Source organism: Gymnoscopelus microlampas (assembly GCF_963454915.1).
Source record: "Gymnoscopelus microlampas genome assembly, chromosome: 1".
In the NCBI taxonomy this organism is placed as follows: Eukaryota; Metazoa; Chordata; class Actinopteri; order Myctophiformes; family Myctophidae; genus Gymnoscopelus; species Gymnoscopelus microlampas.
Window position 1 is genome coordinate 49,566,994 of NC_139962.1, and position 20,370 is coordinate 49,587,363.

The window sequence follows — 20,370 nt, forward strand, 5'->3', positions numbered from 1 at the left end:
AAAGGTGCCCATACACATTTACACTCAAAGGACCACAATGGAAACAAGCTCTCTTTTCTTTTTTTTTTCTTTTTTTTTTATCATTTTGACAGATATGTGAAAATACATGCATATAACAATAATACAAAATAATAGTATTTGTATTGCACTTTCCACAGGGAATCTCAGAGTGCTACATAGTTAAAGACATGAAACCACAGAAGATTAAAAACAGGGTTAAAAAGGTCAAGCACTGACAGTAACAACACAACAATTTAACATGCAAAGGCCTTCCTAGACAGAAAGGTTTTTAGGCCTGTCATAAAAGAGTCCAGGGTCAGCAGTGCCCTTAAATTGCCTGGAAGGCATTTCTCAGTGGATTTGTCATTTATGAAGGTTAAATAACAAATTGAGCCCCCATGCCAATCCAATCCAATCCAATCCAATCCACTTTATTTATAGAGCACATTTAAAAACAACAGTGTTGAACCAAAGTGCTGTACACTCAGTAAAATACTAAAATAAACAAGAGAACACACACAATAAACAAGACAACGATTGACACAATGCCTGGGGGAAGCAGCAGCTTCTCAATCTGAATTTGAAGTGAGTTTTCAAACGTGATTTAAACACAGACAGGGTTTGAGACACTCTAACATGGGGTGGCAGCTCGTTCCACAGTGTGGGCGCTATGAAGGAAAATTATCTATCTCCCCGTGTTTTCAACTTTGTTGCTGGGACCTTAAGGAGGAGTGACTGGTCAGTAGATCTCAAGACCCTTGTAGCGTCTTTGGGAGGTAGAAGTTCAGATATGTGTAATGGTGCCAGCCCATTTAAAGACTTAAAGACAAACATTAATGTCTTAAATTGAATCCTGTAACGAACAGGGAGCCAGTGTAGGGAGGCAAGAATCGGGGAGATGTGATCATATTTCTGTGCCCCTGTTAAGAAGCGAGCGGCAGCGTTTTGGACTAACTGTAGTCGTGACAAGCAGGCTTGGCTAATGCCAACATAAAGTGCATTACAGTAGTTGAGTCGGGTTGAAATAAAAGCATGGATAAGACGTTCAAAATCAGAAAGGGTTACAGCAGACTTGACTTTGGCTAAGAGCCTCAGCTGATAAAAGCTGGATTTAACAACAGAGTTCATCTGTTTGTCAAACTTAAAATCGCTGTCCAATTTGACACCAAGGTTAGTGACCACTGGTTTTAGAAAAGGCTGCAGGGGGCCCAGATCCAGGGAGGAGTTGTCGCAGGCGGTGCTGGGTCTGAACCTGCCTGCTTGCAAACAAATCCTAAATAGATGGGTTTAATATTTGAAAAAATATCATGTAACCCTAAAGAAATGGATACAAAATGTGTTTAATGATGATTCTGGTACCTCTAGGCAGGCATGCTTAAGAACATACGAAAATACGAAAATCTAACTTTTGGAAAGGCGTCATTTTAAAGATGGCATCCAAGATGGCTGCCAGGAGCTTAAAATGCCTATATCTCAATTACTTTGGTTTTGGTGTCTAACCCTAGGTTTTAGGACTCAAGGAATGTGGCTGAATCAGTGAAATTGCCATCAGTTCATTATATATTGCTAAATCCAAGATGGCGTCCATCCTAAGGTGATGGTGATTGATTGATTGAATACTTTGTTAACATGATTATTAACAGTAGGCCTATACAGTCAAAGATTATGCTAAAAGGATAATACAAAAGCCCCAGGGGCTTGTCTCCATTTTGGTCCATTGTACTCAATTCATCATAATACATATTATATAATACATACAATACAATATAGATATACTATATGTTCTGTCCTTGCCAGTTAATGTTTAAGAGTTTTTAGAGACCCCTGCTGGACACTATATTTGTGTATATTGACTTCCTAGTTCCTGTGTGACAGGAAGTGATTATTTGTAAGCTCTGAATATGGTGTGTGTGTTCCAGAGAAGCTGAATCTGTCAATCCTTTGTCATCCTTCTTTCATAGCCCTTGAGAAGGCATTGCCTGTAAGTGCATACATTGTGTAGTGAGCATTTCTGGTTGGTTTGTGTACATAAGATGGTTGCCTTGTATTGATATAATACTTACCTTGTTCATGCTTACCTGATGTAGCTGGGTTACAGTCACAGACAGTAATACTTACCGTGCCTACTGTATGTAATGCTGTGTGGAATTTATACTTACCAGTGCTATTGTATTCTGTATTTTACAGTTTCACACTGCTCCATGAGTAAAGGATCTACCCAGGATGTTGAGGTCCTGAGAATTATTTATAGACCTGTTTAGGTTGCTGGATAACTGATGGGGAAATATCAGTGAGGCCATTATACTACAAAACATATTGGAATAAAGCTCAGTAGAATCCCAAGGTATATTTACAGAGAAAGGAGGGGGTCAGAGGATTCTACTATCACAGTATTCAAGGAGTTAAACTACTGTATGTTCACTTGTACTGTATGTTCACTTGTATTTTGAGGGCAGGATTCTTCTAGGTTAGTTTTGAGTTTGGATAGGGAGTCGAGAACCTTTATGACTTTTGGTAAGTCATTCCACATTTTGGTAGCAGCATAGTAGAATGCATTTTACCCATGTTTGAGACAAATTTTGGGGGAACAAGGTCAGATGATCTCCTTGAAATAGAACTGATGATGTGGTGCCCATGGGGCCCACTCTATAGAAGTAGTTTGACAGGTATCTGGGCACGGATTCTCTGAGTATCTTAAAGACCAGACTCATTGAGAGAAATGCACTCTTTCTTCCACCTTGAGCCAACCAAGACTAGCAAAGTGAGCTGGGAGAAGATGAGTCCTGGCGGAGAGGCGGAGAAGTAGTCTTATAAAGTTTTTGTTAAAGTTTTTTTTACATTGAGATGTTAGTGAGCCATGAGGTGCAAGCAAAGTCGAAATGACATTGAATGTGGCCTCCAGCTAGAATCCTTTAAAAAAAATAATTACCCAGGGTAGTAGCTGCGTGCTCATGTCCAGCAACATCCTGCACACATAGACACTCACATTAAAACCTGCAGCTAACCAGTACAGCCATAGTCTTATGCTGTTGGCCACTCGCAGCTCCACTGGAGCAGTTGGGAGTTCAGTGCCTCCAAGGGGACTTTAGCTGTGTTGAGGGAGGCCATTCACCTCCACACCCAGATTGTTCCTGCCGGTCCGAGGAATCGAACCGGGAAATCTTCTGGCAACAAGTGCGCTCCTCTAACCTCATTGTATTCTTGTTGAGAGTGGAGAGGAAAAAAAAATATTGTTCTTATTGGTTGACTTTCATAATCACCTTTGATGCAATTCTTTCACCGGAAGGTTTGTTATCAAAAATACAACCCAAATAGGTTCTTTACTTGTGATTACTGTACATCGTCACCAACTGTGTCCGTAAAGTCTTCAGTAACTCTGGGCCAATGAGCCGGAGCCTGACCCATGTCCCATCTATTACAACATTACAGGAGCCTGACCCTAGATAACAGTTTGGGCCAAGGCCTGTCAGGCTTGGAGACCTCAAATATAGTAGACCTCTGGGTGACTCCGGCCAACTAAGTATACGATTTAACCACTTGAACCATAGACCACAGTCGACCCTAACACTGAGGCATCCGAGCCTCCAGAAACAGAGGAAACAAGAGAGCTATCCACCTCCATCCTGGGAACTTGCGTTACTGGAGACAGTAGAACATCTCAGGTGGTGTTTGTGTTTGGGTGAGTGGGTTACTGGGGACAATAAAACATCTCAGGTGGTCTTTGTGTTGGGGTGAGTTGCCTTGCCTAGCCTAGAATAGCCGAGAATGTGCAATACAATGTGTTTATAGGGTTTACTGTGTTATCATGAGGTTCATGTGTTGTGTTGTAATCATTGTGTATGTGTCACATCAACGTGGTAGAGAGGGGAAGTTTTGGTGTTGCCCCCCTCTCCATTTCCTCATGTAAGTGAGTGGGTTTAGTGTTTGGTTTGCAGCCTCATAAATAAAAGTGTGTTCTTATAAAATGGTGATCAATACTAATCCTTCACATCTGCAACCCACCGGCCACCGGCCATTACAATAATATCTACATTTGGGGTATTTTGTAACCAGTATGAGTGGTTTCTCATTCCTCTCTGTATTATGACACTGTACAATCAACCTAGCTACAGGCCTAGGAAAACATTGTATTCTATTATGACACCGTACAATAGACCGAGCTACAGGCCTAGAAAATCATTGCACCTGTTGAGACACTGTTTCATCACCCCTGGGCCAGATGTCATCAGTGGTAAACACACACCTGCCTTTGCTTGCCCAGCTCACGTTTAATTTGTACCCACCTGGGTATAGTCTGTTGTTGCCAGACAATCAGAGTTGTCTGCCTACAGATATGTCTGGACACTTCTGAATGCAAGGTAGTTGCAAGACCACTGGCGAGAACACAAAGCTACGCCCACTGATTTAGAAACCAATCATATCACCTCCCCAATATGAAGGACGGCCCTAAAACCTTTGATTGATTGCATCATTCTCTAGCTGAGTGAAGTGTTTAGAGACTCACTGGTGATTTTCCATGTGCTGGAGCTCACAAACAACCTGTTCCTCTAGGGGACACAAGGGATGACGATGACATATTTAAACATATATAATATTTCAAAATCAGTTATATAAGCATACAAATTGTAATAAATAGAGGTACAATACAAGGCCGGTGTCACGCACAAAGAAAGTCTACACGGAAAATAGGCAGAGTGGTACAATTATACTACTGTTAGCTTTAACTAGTAGATTTTATCATTTTCAATGGTCACTGAGTTGTGGCCATTTGAAGTGTCATGACACTTTGACACTGCTGCAACACTACTGTATATAGCATCCCATGTGTGTGCAATTTAGATTATTTGGTGTGACCATTTTCATGCCAGACCCAGCCCGAACAGTGCTTGTGGCAAGTTTGGTGTTGATTGGGGCAACGGTGCGTGTTGAAAATGTGTGGCCCTCAGAGGCCCCTAAGCTGGGTTGTACAATGTGTGGCCCTCAGAAACCCCTGGCAGTAGTAAACTGGGTTGTACAATGTGGCCCCTGGCAGCAGTAAGCTGGGTTGTACAATATGTGGCCCTCAGAAACCCCTGGCAGTAGTAAACTGGGTTGTACAATGTGGCCCCTGGCAGCAGTAAGCTGGGTTGTACAATGTGTGGCCCTGAGAGGCCCCTAGCCGCAGTAAACTGGGTTGTACAATGTGTGGCCCTCAGAGGCCCCTGGCCGCAGTAAGCTGGGTTGTACGATGTGCCCCCTGGCAGCAGTAAGCTGGGTTGTACAATATGTGTCCCTCAGAGGCCCCTGGCCGCAGTATGCTGGGTTTTACAATGTGGCCCACAAAAAAATAAGCTACAAAATCATCAAAATGACTGACTTCCTGTTGGGTTTAGCTCATGAATCCAAGAGGCTTTTTTGTGAGACTGGGCATGATACATGTGCGTTCTCGCCATTCTGAAGTTTGTACATGTATGTGAAAACATAATGTGGGAATGAGAATGAGAATATTGTTAATGTATGTTAAGCCCTGCCTCTACTTCTGCCTCTGCTCAGATGAGTGTTGTGAAAGATTACGTAATGCCATAAGGTGGCACAGGGGATGGCACAGCACTGTGTATAAAACTTAACAACTGGACAATGGATTTAGAGAAGAGAGGGGGTGTTAGACAGAGGAGGACAGTCATGATGGCTTCTCTAGACATACACCTGCTTTCATACCTGTACTTGATATTGTTCTCTTCCTTCTCTCCTTTGTCTTCCTCAGCTTTCTCTTCTTGTGAGTTAAAGGCACCGTTTAATCTCAACAGAGTTTACAAGCCTGGGGACTTGGTTCTGGGTGCCGTGTTTGATATCCACCTGTCTTCATCACTGCACTCTGAGACCGGACGTGACATGTCTTTCACCTCCGAGCAACATCACCCCATTTGCTATAAGTGAGTATCACAAATATAACAGCAAGCAAGAGAACAGGGACCTTGTTTTGATGTATGGTGCCATAGGATTAGTTGATTATTATTACATTATTACATACATGTGGCATTTTGTGTGTTAGTTTCGACATTGACGAGTTCAGATGGGCCCAGACCATGGCTTTTGCTGTTACAGAGATCAACAGAAACCCCAGCCTGCTCCCCAATGTGACTCTGGGGTATATTCTCTATGATACCTGTTACACGCTTGGCGTTGCATTCCGTGCAGCGTTGTCACTGCTCAGTGGGAGAGAGGAGCGGATTCAATTGAATGAGAGCTGTGTTGGGTCTCCTCCAGTTCTCGGAATTGTGGGTGATAGTGGGTCAGCACAGTCCATTGCCATCACTAGTGTATTGGGTTTGTACAGAGTGCCCCTGGTAAGTTGTTAACTTGAACCCCCTTTTACCATCACCTAATGATGATGATGTAATGTGGTTGTTCACAAATATAATATGATTTACAATGTATATAGTATTCATAGAACATATTTACTTTCAGGCAGAGCATGTGAGCGGAGCAGGCAGATTTGGAATGTAGGTTTTCTTAAGGTCAGAGGGCAAAGCATCTGTGTTTGAGGTTTTATTCATCCTGGACCTGAGAGTAGGAATTCTAAGGCCCTGAGTCAGGCTGCTCTCGTTGTCACATATTAGGGGGTGTGCGGGGGAGATAGTAAAAGCACATGTTGCACAATCTCTTGGATGGCATGTGTCCAAGGTGCTTAAAGGGATAGTTCACCCCCAAAATGACTTTTTTTCTATCGATTAGTCACCCCATGTAGTCACCCCACATCCATGAATTCATGGACTTGAATTCATGGATATTGTTTTGTTTTTGTCGCATTCCTAAGCCAATAGTTTGATGACCGAAAGCGGTTCCGGTAGGAGACACAAAAGAGTCTCCTTTGTGTCTCCTACCGGAACCGCTGCCTACCGGTCCACTGGTCATCAAATGATTGGCTTAGGAATGGACAAAAACTAAAAAATATCCATGAATTCAAGTCTCCATGGGGTGACTAATGAATCGATAGAAAAAAGATCATTTTTTGGGGGGTGAACTATCCCTTTAAGTCAATAGGGTGTGTGTTCTTTTTGATAGAGCAGTGAATAGGGTGTTTAGCAGAGAGTACATCTAGATGAGAGGTGAGTGATGTTGAGCAGAGCGACAGGTTGAGTGGAGCATGAGAACAACCTCGTCAATCCTCACTCCACTCACATGCTTTGTTGTTTGCAGGAGAAATTTGTCACCATAAATAAACAAAATAAATAGACGTGTGTGTGTGTATATATATATATATATATATATATATATATATATATATATATATATATATATATATATATATATATATATTCACATGCACACACAGATGTTTTTTGTCTTTTTCAGATAAGTGCCTATGCCATGTGCTCCTGTCTGAGTGACCGTAGTCAGTACCCTTCCTTCTTTAGAACAGCCATAAGTAATGCTGTCCAGGTGAACTCCTAAGTAGTACAGTACATGTTCCATACACTTGACAAATACCTCCCTCTAGTGAATGTAATTGATATTGCATATCACCTCTCATTTGCTTTTGTGTATTACTGAGAAACAGACATTCTAGTTCAGTTGCCAAAGGTCAAGGATTTACAACGTTTTGAATTAGTTTAAGCACTTATCCCTCCATTCTTCATCCAATCAGGTGCGAGCTATGCTCCAGATTATGAGACGGTTTGGGTGGACCTGGGCAGGGTTGGTGTTTATGGATGATGCTTATGGCCACGATGCAGCTCAAATGTTCAAGTCTGAGCTGGCCCAGTCTGGCTGGGGTTGCCTGGCATACGTGGAGCTTTTTCCCTGGGGCGCTGATCCAGCTAAAGTCCAGAGGCTTGTCTCTGTGATGAAGAAATCCACAGCTCGTGTGGTCGCTGTATTTGTATATGGGATGCGTCTGATTAAACTCTTGGACGAGGTTGGGTTTCTGATCTATGTTAATTTAGGAACTCATAATTATAAGGAGTCTGAAATTAGTTATATTAAAGTGAAGACATCCGTTCATATACTATATGAAAAAATAGGTTATTTAAAGGTAGGGTAACTGAATTTCTTTGGCTAAAATAATTCTTAAATAGATCTATATTCTGATAGTCCTCATTGCTGTAGAGTGCTTGTCAACATGAGTCTCCATGTCTGGAAGTGATGACACAAAGAAATGAGCAGACAAAATTGGAACTGGATCACTATCAAAATGAAGCTGGTAAGGGTACTCTCTCCTGATTGGCTGAAATGTTGTCACCTACCTGAAAATGTATTTTCTGTTTACTAACGAGCTGGAGAGACAGGGAGACCCCTGTTACTGAACAAACACTATATAGCAATGATTCCTATCAGAATATAGAGCTTTAACCTTTTAACATAAAGCTTTTTGTTTTAACCAAAATATATCACTTACCCTACCTTTAATTGCAAGAATATAATCTAACCATTCACTCATCTCATTGCAGAAACTAAATGTTATATTGGTATATATATTAATAGATTGCATTTGTCTTGATAGTTTACTGATTTTATTGTTATTATTACTATTGCTGTTGATGGTGGTGTAAAGTAACTAAGCACATTTACTGAAGTACTGTACTTAAGTACACTTTTGAGGAATTTGTACTTTACTGGAGTGTGTCCAACTTTCAATACTTTTACTTCTACTCCACTACATCTCAGAGGAAAATGTAGTTTTTTTGACTATATTTTTGATTATTATTATTACCAAACATACTGTACATTAACCACTTAAACCCTATGCATACTTGAAAATAGCCGATCAACGACTACAAAATGTGAGTACATCTTCCACCACTGCAATCAACAGGTGGTAAAGCAGAAGGTGACCGGTCTACAGTGGATAGCTGATGTGAGCTTCATGGAGGAGGCAACGCTCCTGACTCCTCACTACATGACCTATGTGAGAGGCAGCCTGGGCATTACGTTCCGTCGTGGAGAGATACCAGGCCTCAAGGACTTCTTGTTGAAAATACGTCCTCAAAATGACCAAAATGGCCATGACAATATGCTAGTGAGTCTTTTGTTTAATTACAACGTGCAAGGTGATCATCTATTGTTACATCTTGTTTACAGAAAAAAAATAGTTTTGTTTGGCTCGGACTGAGCGGTCATTGTGAATTATAAGTGGAATATTTCTGGGATTGGGGGTCATTAGCGTTTCTCAAGCTTTACTTTGGCTAGTTTGTTCAAGTATGTGATTGTCCTGGGGAAGAAGCTTTTTAGCAGTCGACTACCAGTGTGGCCTTGTGACTGTGGAGTCACTTTTCATGTAGCATCTTCTAAAACAATCCGTTTTTGGGGTGTCTACGATCTTTGATGATTCTGCCAGCTTTGCTGACACAGCGTTCATCGTATAAGTCTTGGTTGGAGGGATGATCACATTCGCTGATACGTTTTGGCTTTAATTACAATTTCAATGGTCTGAGGTCTGAGGTTTTTAAATATTCACAAGGTATTATATTTCTGTTTCAGTATTCATTTTGTTTCTTAAGGTGAGGCAGTTTTGGGAGCACACATTTCAGTGTAAGTTTGCACCCCTTCCGTCAGATTGGGTGGATGCTGGTGGAAGGGCGTGTAGTGGACAAGAGGACCTAGGAACAGCAGAAACTACCCTTTTTGATATGTCCAACCTCAGGGCAGAGTATAATGTGTACAAGGCTGTGTATGCCCTGGCCCATGCCCTCCATGACATGTTGCAGTGTGTGCCAGGAAGAGGGCCATTCACTGGGCACAGCTGTGCCACTTTGCAGACAATAAAGCCATGGCAGGTGGGATATAAATAAACAGTTTACGAGAGTTTTGTGTGTGTGTGTGTGTGTGTGTAAATAGAATTTGGGGGGTATAAGTAGTCGGTAATTCGGGGGGTATAAGTATTCTGTTCAGGAACACAGAAGCCCTCCTCCCTTCCCCCATGCACAGAAGGTTAGGGAAAATATAGTTTAAATTGTGTTGTAAATACTGTAACGATAGTTACTACATAAACAGTCCCTGTCAGTGTCAGTATTGTGTATCATGTACACAGTATGTTTTTCAAATGTCACTTGCACATCATTTTGTTCATCACCATTTCTAGCTTGTGCATTACCTGGAAAAGGTCAACTTCACCACATCATTTGGTGATCAAGTATCATTTGATGAGACTGGTGATGCCTTACCAATCTGTAATATCATGAACTGGGCGTGGCTCCCTGATGGAAGTGCAAAGGTTCACAATGTAGGTGTGTTCAAGAAGTCAGCCTCCACAGGTGAAGAACTCATCCTTGATGAAGACAGAATCTTCTGGAACTTTGAAACAAACAAGGTCACTTTGGCTGGCTAAAATACCTAATGTTGTGCTCATGATGTGAATTTAATTTAGTTTGGACTGAAATTGAATATTGTTACTTTCCTCTGTAGCCTCTAAGGTCAGTTTGCAGCGAGAGCTGTTCACCTGGAACCCGTGTGACCAGAAGGAAAGGGGAACCTATCTGCTGCTTTGACTGCATTGCTTGTTCTGAGGGAGAGATCAGCAATGAGACTGGTAGAGACTGTATGTACAGTAGGTAATCTTTAGGCTGATACTGCACGTGTCTGTCCCTTTAACCTTGTCCTCTTTGTTAGACTCTACAGAGTGCACCAGTTGTCCAGAGGACTTCTGGTCCAGTCCCCAGCGTGACCACTGTGTCCCTAAGATCATGGAGTTCCTCTCCTACCACGAGGGCCTGGGTATCTCCTTGACAACCATCTCATTGCTAGGCACACTTATCTGTGCCATTGTCCTGGGAATCTTCGTCTATCATCGAGACACGCCCATGGTACGCGCCAACAACTCAGAACTCAGCTTCCAACTTTTGCTGTCACTCAAACTATGTTTCTTGTGCTCACTTCTGTTCATTGGCCATCCCATGCTCTGGACTTGTCAGCTGAGGCATGCAGTATTTGGGATCAGCTTTGTGCTGTGTGTCTCGTGTATCCTGGTAAAGACTATGGTGGTGTTGGCTGTGTTCAAGGCCTCCAAGCCTGGGGGTACAGACATTATGAAGTTTTTCGGTGCTGTGCAGCAGAGAGGAACAGTTCTTGCTCTTACTTCTATCCAGGCAATAATCTGCATAGTCTGGCTTGTGACTGCCTCACCAACCCCTCATAAAAACACACAATACCAAAGTGATAAGATAGTCTATGAGTGTGAAGTGGGATCAACAGTTGGTTTTGCAGTGTTACTAGGTTATATTGGTTTACTGGCTCTCCTCAGCTTTGTCCTAGCATTCATGGCAAGGAATCTTCCAGACAACTTCAATGAAGCCAAGTTAATCACTTTCAGCATGTTGATCTTCTGTGCCGTGTGGATAGCCTTCATCCCAGCATATATCAGCTCTCCAGGCAAATATGCAGATGTAGTGGAGGTATTTGCTATTTTAGCATCTAGTTTTGGCCTTTTAGGGGCGCTGTTTGGACCAAAGTGTTATATAATGCTTTTGAAACCTGAGAGAAACACTAAGAAGTCCATCATGGGTCGCGGTGCCACCAAGACATAGAAGCAGCAATTCAATGATAATACATGTTCTGTAGCCTACACTAATTTTATATTGCTCTTTGATTGCTGATCACCTTGTTAGTAATAGATTAAGTTTCCTACAAGATTAAACTAAATCTAGCCAGAGATGCAAATATCTATTCTCTATCATACAGAATGGCGAAAAGTTGATTACCTTAAAGACTAAGTTTGGTGATTTTAGACCCATATAGACAAGAACATTTAGCCCCTCTTCGGTCTCTGTGGTTCAAAGTACTACAGGCATGTAAGAGGCAAATTATGTTTAGGTTTAAAACTGGGTAATGTATCCGTTAACTATAATTGTCTAACAGCATTACTTTTGAATGGTTTTGGTTTCAATTAAAGTTGCTTTGTGTGATATTTTCATGGTCAAAAGGCTTGAAAACAATATTCTCTGTATGGAGGTTTCATAATACTACCAACCAGCCATCCATGTAGATCTGTCTAAAGCTTGTTTTAAACTGCTCTCCCAAATCTAAGCTCCCTTGTTGCTCATAGCCTTGGTTCCCACTATAGGTTATTCAAGGCAGGGAAATCACTTGTGCAAAGACCATTTACGCAATAGACCGAATTCTTGGCCACGCACCCTACTTCCTCTCCGGTCTGCGATAATTGTCTCTGACGTCCTGTAGCAGCCGGTGTTGTGTCAGAAGCTGTCCACTGCCGAGAAATGTCCAGACCGCCACGGGAGTGAGCAAGGGGGCGGATCCTATAAGGTTATGAGTCCCGCCCCCATAAATGTTCAGCCCACTTATTTAGAGATGCATAATATGGAACGGAAGGAATTAACATTTTAATACGATAGACAAACAATTTATAAGCATGCGCAGTGGGAGTACTGTAGGCCTATATTAGCCTACATCGTTTATTTAGTATTATTACACGGCTTGGTTGAATGCTCGATTCTGATTGGTCAGTCATCGGTCATTATTTCTCGATAATGACCGCTGAGCTCAATAACAGACCGCTGTGTAATCAGAGACTCAGAACACCTGCTCATATCAACCTCCGCTGCTTTGTTTTATGCTTTATCCAACATGACAGCCATGTAAACAAACAACCAATGTCATTTACAACTAAACGTTGCTCTCAAGAATGTTTTTGAAAACATTTGAAGTGAGAAATAGACGATGCAATGACCGAAAAGTGATTCTATTTGATCCACTGCACTTCCTTGTTTATCGTGGCTACGGGGGAAATACCAAAACGCTCGCCCCAAAACACAGTCGCCCCGGGGCAAATCCGGCGGTATTACAGGCAAATCGGCATATATATAATGGGGGGCGAGTGTGTTTTGGGGTGAGTTTTTTTCTATTTTGTCATTTGTTTTCCGAGGCAAACTCCGCCCAGCCCAATAGGCTACTTATGGAATACTTTCATTGCCGTAAGCAAGGATATACTTCGTTTTGTTGTTACTTTTGGGTACATTTACTGTTGTTACTTTTGGGTACGATTAACCACCTCGGCTGCGCCTCGGTGGTTAATCGCCCTGTCGGGCTTTAAATTTCAATAATGACTGCCTCCCCATGCATTATCCCTTGCTTATACAACAGGCAGTTCCGAGTCTGTTATATAATGCTTTTGAAACCTGAGAGAAACACTAAGAAGTCCATCATGGGTCGCGGTGCCACCAAGACATAGAAGCAGCAATTCAATGATAATACATGTTCTGTAGCCTACACTAATTTTATATTGCTCTTTGATTGCTGATCACCTTGTTAGTAATAGATTAAGTTTCCTACAAGATTAAACTAAATCTAGCCAGAGATGCAAATATCTATTCTCTATCATACAGAATGGCGAAAAGTTGATTACCTTAAAGACTAAGTTTGGTGATTTTAGACCCATATAGACAAGAACATTTAGCCCCTCTTCGGTCTCTGTGGTTCAAAGTACTACAGGCATGTAAGAGGCAAATTATGTTTAGGTTTAAAACTGGGTAATGTATCCGTTAACTATAATTGTCTAACAGCATTACTTTTGAATGGTTTTGGTTTCAATTAAAGTTGCTTTGTGTGATATTTTCATGGTCAAAAGGCTTGAAAACAATATTCTCTGTATGGAGGTTTCATAATACTACCAACCAGCCATCCATGTAGATCTGTCTAAAGCTTGTTTTAAACTGCTCTCCCAAATCTAAGCTCCCTTGTTGCTCATAGCCTTGGTTCCCACTATAGGTTATTCAAGGCAGGGAAATCACTTGTGCAAAGACCATTTACGCAATAGACCGAATTCTTGGCCACGCACCCTACTTCCTCTCCGGTCTGCGATAATTGTCTCTGACGTCCTGTAGCAGCCGGTGTTGTGTCAGAAGCTGTCCACTGCCGAGAAATGTCCAGACCGCCACGGGAGTGAGCAAGGGGGCGGATCCTATAAGGTTATGAGTCCCGCCCCCATAAATGTTCAGCCCACTTATTTAGAGATGCATAATATGGAACGGAAGGAATTAACATTTTAATACGATAGACAAACAATTTATAAGCATGCGCAGTGGGAGTACTGTAGGCCTATATTAGCCTACATCGTTTATTTAGTATTATTACACGGCTTGGTTGAATGCTCGATTCTGATTGGTCAGTCATCGGTCATTATTTCTCGATAATGACCGCTGAGCTCAATAACAGACCGCTGTGTAATCAGAGACTCAGAACACCTGCTCATATCAACCTCCGCTGCTTTGTTTTATGCTTTATCCAACATGACAGCCATGTAAACAAACAACCAATGTCATTTACAACTAAACGTTGCTCTCAAGAATGTTTTTGAAAACATTTGAAGTGAGAAATAGACGATGCAATGACCGAAAAGTGATTCTATTTGATCCACTGCACTTCCTTGTTTATCGTGGCTACGGGGGAAATACCAAAACGCTCGCCCCAAAACACAGTCGCCCCGGGGCAAATCCGGCGGTATTACAGGCAAATCGGCATATATATAATGGGGGGCGAGTGTGTTTTGGGGTGAGTTTTTTTCTATTTTGTCATTTGTTTTCCGAGGCAAACTCCGCCCAGCCCAATAGGCTACTTATGGAATACTTTCATTGCCGTAAGCAAGGATATACTTCGTTTTGTTGTTACTTTTGGGTACATTTACTGTTGTTACTTTTGGGTACGATTAACCACCTCGGCTGCGCCTCGGTGGTTAATCGCCCTGTCGGGCTTTAAATTTCAATAATGACTGCCTCCCCATGCATTATCCCTTGCTTATACAACAGGCAGTTCCGAGTCTTCCGAAGAAGCAATCTGATTGGTTGAAATAGCTATTTACCTGTTCTTCCAACGAGCATGACAGCACACCTAATCAAAATATAAAAGAGCAGAGCCGGCTAAGTGGCTAGGCTAGCAGTTTGCTTGGGAAGTTTGCGCCCATAGCTAAATCTGGCATTAAAAGAAAATAATTCTATCAAATGGGGCTGTGTGGGACTATGTGAAAAGTGCATTCATTGTGTGCTGGCTATTTCCTTACTTTTGAGTGGTAAATTAATGAAAAATCAAGACAGCCCCAAAGACACGATGCCAGCACTATTTGACCCCGCTGATTCCAAAAACAGAAATGAATGGAGGGGGACTGTATTCGGCAATACATATTAGCTTGCCAGGAAATATCCACCCCCCTTTTCTCAAACCAGGTGAGTGATACATTGATAAAAATAGCTAAGCCAACCCCAAACAGCCCCAAAGACACAATGCCAGCACTGTTTGACCCCACTGATTCTGAAAAACTAAAATTTAAGGAGGCAGACTTTATTTGGCAATACCAATTTGCTTGCCAGGAACTGCCCCCCCCCCCCTTTCTCAGACCAGGTGAGTGAGAGATTCATTAAAATTGCTATGACAACTCCAAACAGCCCCAAAGACACGATGCCAGCACTATTTGACTCCGCTGATTCAGAAAACAGAAATGAAAGGAGGCGGACTGTATTCGGTAATACAGATTTGCTTGCCAGGAACTGTCCAACCCCCTTTTCTCAGACCAGGTGAGTGGTACATACAGTATATGAAAATGGCTAGGCCAACGCCAAACAGCCCCAAAGACACAATGCCAGCAATATTTGACCATGCTGATTCCGAAAACAGAAATGACACGACGGCAGACTTTATTCGGCAATACCGATTTGTTTGCCAGGAACTGTCAACCCCTCCGCCCCTTCTCAGACCAGGTGAGTGGGAGATTTATCAAAATGGCTCTGCCATCTCCAAACAGCCCCAAAGACACGATGGCAGCACTATTTGACCCCAATGATTCTGAAAACATAAATTAAAGGAGGCGGACTGTATTTGGTAATACTGATTTGCTTGCAGACTAGGTGAGTGAAATTGATAAAAATTGCTATGCCAGCTCCAAACAGCTCCAAAGACAAGATGCCAGTAGGACGGCGGACTTTATTCGGCAATACCGATTTGCTTTCCAGTAACTGCCCCCCCCCCCTGCCCCTTCTCAGACCAGGTGTGTGAGAGATTCATTAAAATTGCTATGCCAAAGGGGCACGGTGGCACAGTCGGTAGCGCTGTTGCCTCACAGCTAGAAGGTCCTGGGTTCGATTCCCGCCGGGGACGCTGTGGGCGCTGGGGGGCGAGCCCTCTCCTCCGCGTCATCAGCGCCCATAGCCTAGGTGGGGTTGATGAAAGGGCCTACTCTGTGTGGAGTTTGCATGTTCTCCCTGTGTCTCTTAGGGTAGTTAATACCCTCACAAAAACATGTAGGAATCCTTGTCGCTATACCGCCTCCCCATGAAAGCCGGGGCGCCTGATGGAGGGGAAGGGAACAGGTTGGAATAACGTGTTCCTTCCACGTGCTACGTCCTACCGGGGAAACTCCCCCCTGTCAGGTGACAAGAAGGTCAGTTGGCTCTCATGCATAGAAGGAGGCATGAGCTCGGCCCTGGGCTCCCTAGGCTGGTGGGGTAGCGCCCAGAATCACTTAGAAAATTGGCACTAGGCGAAAAAAAGGGTTACAAAATTGTGGGATAAAAATTTAAAACAAAATGCTATGCCAACTCCAAACAGCCCCAAAGACACGATGCCAGTACTATTTGACCCCGCTGATTCCGAAAAACAGAAATTTAAAGAGGCAGACTGTATTCGGCAATACAGATGTTCTTGCCAGGAACTGTCCACCCCCCTTTTCTTAGATCAGGTGAGTGGTACATTCATGAAAATGGCTATGCCAACTCCAAACAGCTGTAAAGACACGATTCCAGCACTATTTGACCCCACTACCGAAAACGGAAATGAATGGAGGCAGACTTTATTCAGCAATACAGATTTGTTTGCCAGGAACTGTCCAAGTAAATGCACTTACTTACTTACTTACTTGATAGTCAGTGTTGGACTATTTATTTATTTATTTTCCCCCTGTAGAATACCATCCAGGCTACGACCCGAGTCATCCAATCATAATGTCATGATGACGACACGAAATGTAACAGAGATGTTGCAGTCCATACGGACAGAGTCCATCAGTGAAGTGTCGGTGGCCGTGCTCGACGGTGTACTGGACAAACTGTTCGATGAGATGGTTCTCACTTCTCAGCAATGGAGAGAAGGATGCGATCAGAGCAGAGAAAGGCTGCGCTGCAGTTAATCGACATGGTGTGAAAGAAAGGGAACTAAGGATCATCAAAGTTGATCGCTGCACTTCTTCAACTGGATCCCACCCTTCATCAACATCTGGGTTTAGACAAACCATGATTTGTCGAGCAGTGATTCTCAACCTTTGTGTGCAGCCATTTCCAAACTTGTTTTCTGGCTTAATAGACCTAAAATGTTATACTTTAAGTGCCTATTCATTTGTATCGCAATGAAAACAAATTTCTCGAGGTTTTAAAGAAAAAATACATTAACTTTTGTTTACATATTTATATTAATGTTATGTTATCAATAAAATCCTAGTGTTGTGCCAATTATTTGGGGGCCTACTTGCGATATCCTGATGGCCCACAAGTGGGACCCGGCCCACAGGTTGAGACTCTCTGGTCTATAGAACCCTATAATGTTGGCTTATGACTAGAAATAAAGTAATCAGCAGGATCTCAGATCTCTTGGATGGTTAACTTTTTGTTTTTTGCAGTAACCACTGAATTTAGTCTTGTGGATGAATTCAATTGTGTTTATTTGTACATTTTGGGCATTTGCAGAGAACTGAAGGCTTTTGCAATTCTGTTAAACCTCTTTGATTTACGGGATATGGTGATTTGCCATTTTAAATCTCTCTCCTACATGTAGATTTGATTAAAGAAACCGGTACATGGATTTACAGTTCTGTATCCTGAAAGTGTCCGTCTCACTTTTGAGTATAGTTCACCATTCCACACATGCTTGGTAATGTTGTTAAATACTTTTACCATTGTTTGAGTATTTCTATCCACTATTACACATACACTTTTGACAATCTCGTCAAATAAACAATTGAATCCGAACAGCTTAGGCATTGACCCTCGTGATTTTTGATTGGTGTTATTGTACCGTTTCGACCTTGTGACCATTAAATGGCCTCTAAGGCCTGGGTTAATTAAATAACAGGTAGATGACATCACTCAGCTAAGGGACTCATTTGGAACACATCTGGTGAGTTGAAGATGCGTTCGGCTTCATTCTCGTTTCCCCCCACAGTAAGTGCATTTACTCAAGTACTGTACTTAAGTACAATTTTGAGGCACTTTTTTATATCATAAATGGAAAATGTCCATATTTTATATTTTATACTTCTACATCTCAGAGGCAAATATTGTACTTTTTACTCCACTGCAATATTTGAAAACTGTTGTTACAAGTTACGATTTTTTATTATTACAAAACACAGATAAAACAATTCAGAGAAATAGCCGATCTACAGTACAAAGCTAACGTGTTGCAATGTGACACGTTGTGATCTTGTAGATCTGGAGTATTTCTACTTCAGTAGTGTTGCTACTTTTACTTAAGCTAAAGAAAAAAATAAGTACTTATTCCACTGCTGTACCTCAGCCACTTTAACCCCTTGAACCCCAGCATCCATATGCCCAAGACAAAAGAAAAAGAAAGACAGCCCAACAGGCTTTTACTTCCCGTTTCTGAGTGACGTAAGTAGGTGGCCACCTCTTTGGAAGACCAGAAGATTGGAGTCTATTAATTCCAAAGGGAGAGTGAATGTGAACACAACTTCGGCTATTTTTGGCAAAGAGATCTGGCGTAGGCAGAAAAACGTACTCGGGTTCAAGAGTTCCGAAACCTCATAATTGTCTCCGCCAGGCCGAAAGGCATGGCGAGAGAGTATGTTTTACCCCCCGTCCGTCCGTCCGTCCGTGTGTGTGTCCGTCCGTCCGTCCGTGTGTCATTCTGTAATTGTGTGGACAGCTAATCTCTGGCACCATTGGCTTGATCGCAGCCAAACTGTGCACACACACTCCCTGGATGCCAGAGCAGAACCTCTGCTCCAAATTTTTCACATGGGCCTTTTATAGCGCCACCAGGAGGCCGATTTATGCAAAACACATTTTTGGACAGTACTCCTACAGATTTTGGCCAAAAATCCCCCAAATCGGTACACAGTATCTCTATAGTCATTAAAAGAAACGGCTAATTTCAGATTTTTCATATTCCATCTTGATTGGCAAAAATTGGCTTCCAAAGTTTGCAGGAGTACTCCTTTTCGAACAAAATGCTTCAAATCATGAACACAGCGTACAATTTCCGTGAAATTTTGCTCACACATTCCCATTAGGCCGAGGAAGAACTACCATTTGAAAATGTTCAAATCAGCCTCATGGTGGCGCTGTAACAGGCCGATTCGTGTTTTTACCAATAACTGCACCGATCAGTGTAAAACTTTGTTTGCACACTCTCTAGAGAGTGAGACCAAGGAAAAACCTTTGCCCTGCATTTTTTGATATTAAGCCTTCAGATTTGATCCAAATTTCGAGAGACAGCGAGATCCAAATGTGGCGGTGGCGTGCGCCGCGGCGGCCGCCGCGTCCGCCACGACCGCCACGGCGGGTGGCGGCCGCCACAACCGCTGTGGCAACCGCCGCGTCCACCAGATCCTCCGCCATAACTGCCGCGTCCGCCAGATCTTCCGCCATAACCGCCTCCTCCGCCGCCGGCGCCGCGTCCGCCAGATCTTCCGCCATAACCGCCGCGTCCACCAGATCTTCCGCCATAACCGCCGCCTCCGCCTCCGCCGCCGGCGCCGCGTCCGCCAGATCTTCCACCATAACCGCCGCCTCCGCCGTGCCCGCCAGATCCTCCCCCGCCCTTCTGGCACGAGTGCCAAGCAAGCCTCTGCCAGCCTCCGCAGACAGAGCAAGAAGTTTTTTCCGTGCGTAATTACGCACGTGTTCTGCTCTCCCCCCCCCCCCACCCCTCTACACCGATAACTCTTTGCCCAAAATAGCCGATCTCCAAGCTCACACTCCGCGCATAAAGTCAATAAGATGGTTATTATTATTCATATTATTATTAGAATGACAAACAGTGCATATAGTCAATAAGATGGTTATTATTATTCATATTATTATTAGAATGACAAACAGTGAATGTCTGACGGACAGAAAGCCTTCTCGAATGATGCCCCGTGAAAATAGCCGATCTCCAAGCTCACAACGCCTCACGCTGCAAGGCGGTCTGTCTGTCTGTAAGTCTATCTATCTATCTATCTATCTATCTATCTATCTATCTACAGTGTCGGCCCTATGGGGGGGCATTGGGGGGCAATGCCCCCCGCAGGTTAGACTTTGTGCACCCCCAGTTCAGATTGGCCAGATTTTTTTTTTTTTTTTTTTTTTTTTAAGCAGCGCAGCGCAGCGCAGTATAGCCTGCCTTTTTTTTCTCCCGCTGTGGAGTCTGTGCCTGTGGAGATGCAATGCCGACATT

At 42.9% G+C, this 20,370-nt stretch overlaps 1 protein-coding gene across 1 annotated transcript; it reads left to right on the forward strand.

The window, feature by feature from the left end:
- Nucleotides 1-1,577: 1,577 nt before the first annotated feature.
- Nucleotides 1,578-11,501, forward strand: LOC311043905 (extracellular calcium-sensing receptor-like; the record flags this gene model as incomplete). The annotated part of the gene is made up of 8 exons (XM_084055329.1): nucleotides 1,578-1,594; nucleotides 5,787-5,912; nucleotides 6,032-6,326; nucleotides 7,628-7,897; nucleotides 9,480-9,755; nucleotides 10,061-10,288; nucleotides 10,384-10,507; nucleotides 10,588-11,501. 8 exons carry the CDS (start codon nucleotides 1,578-1,580, stop codon nucleotides 11,499-11,501), a joined length of 2,250 nt encoding a protein of 749 aa, XP_083911455.1.
- Nucleotides 11,502-20,370: the final 8,869 nt, after the last annotated feature.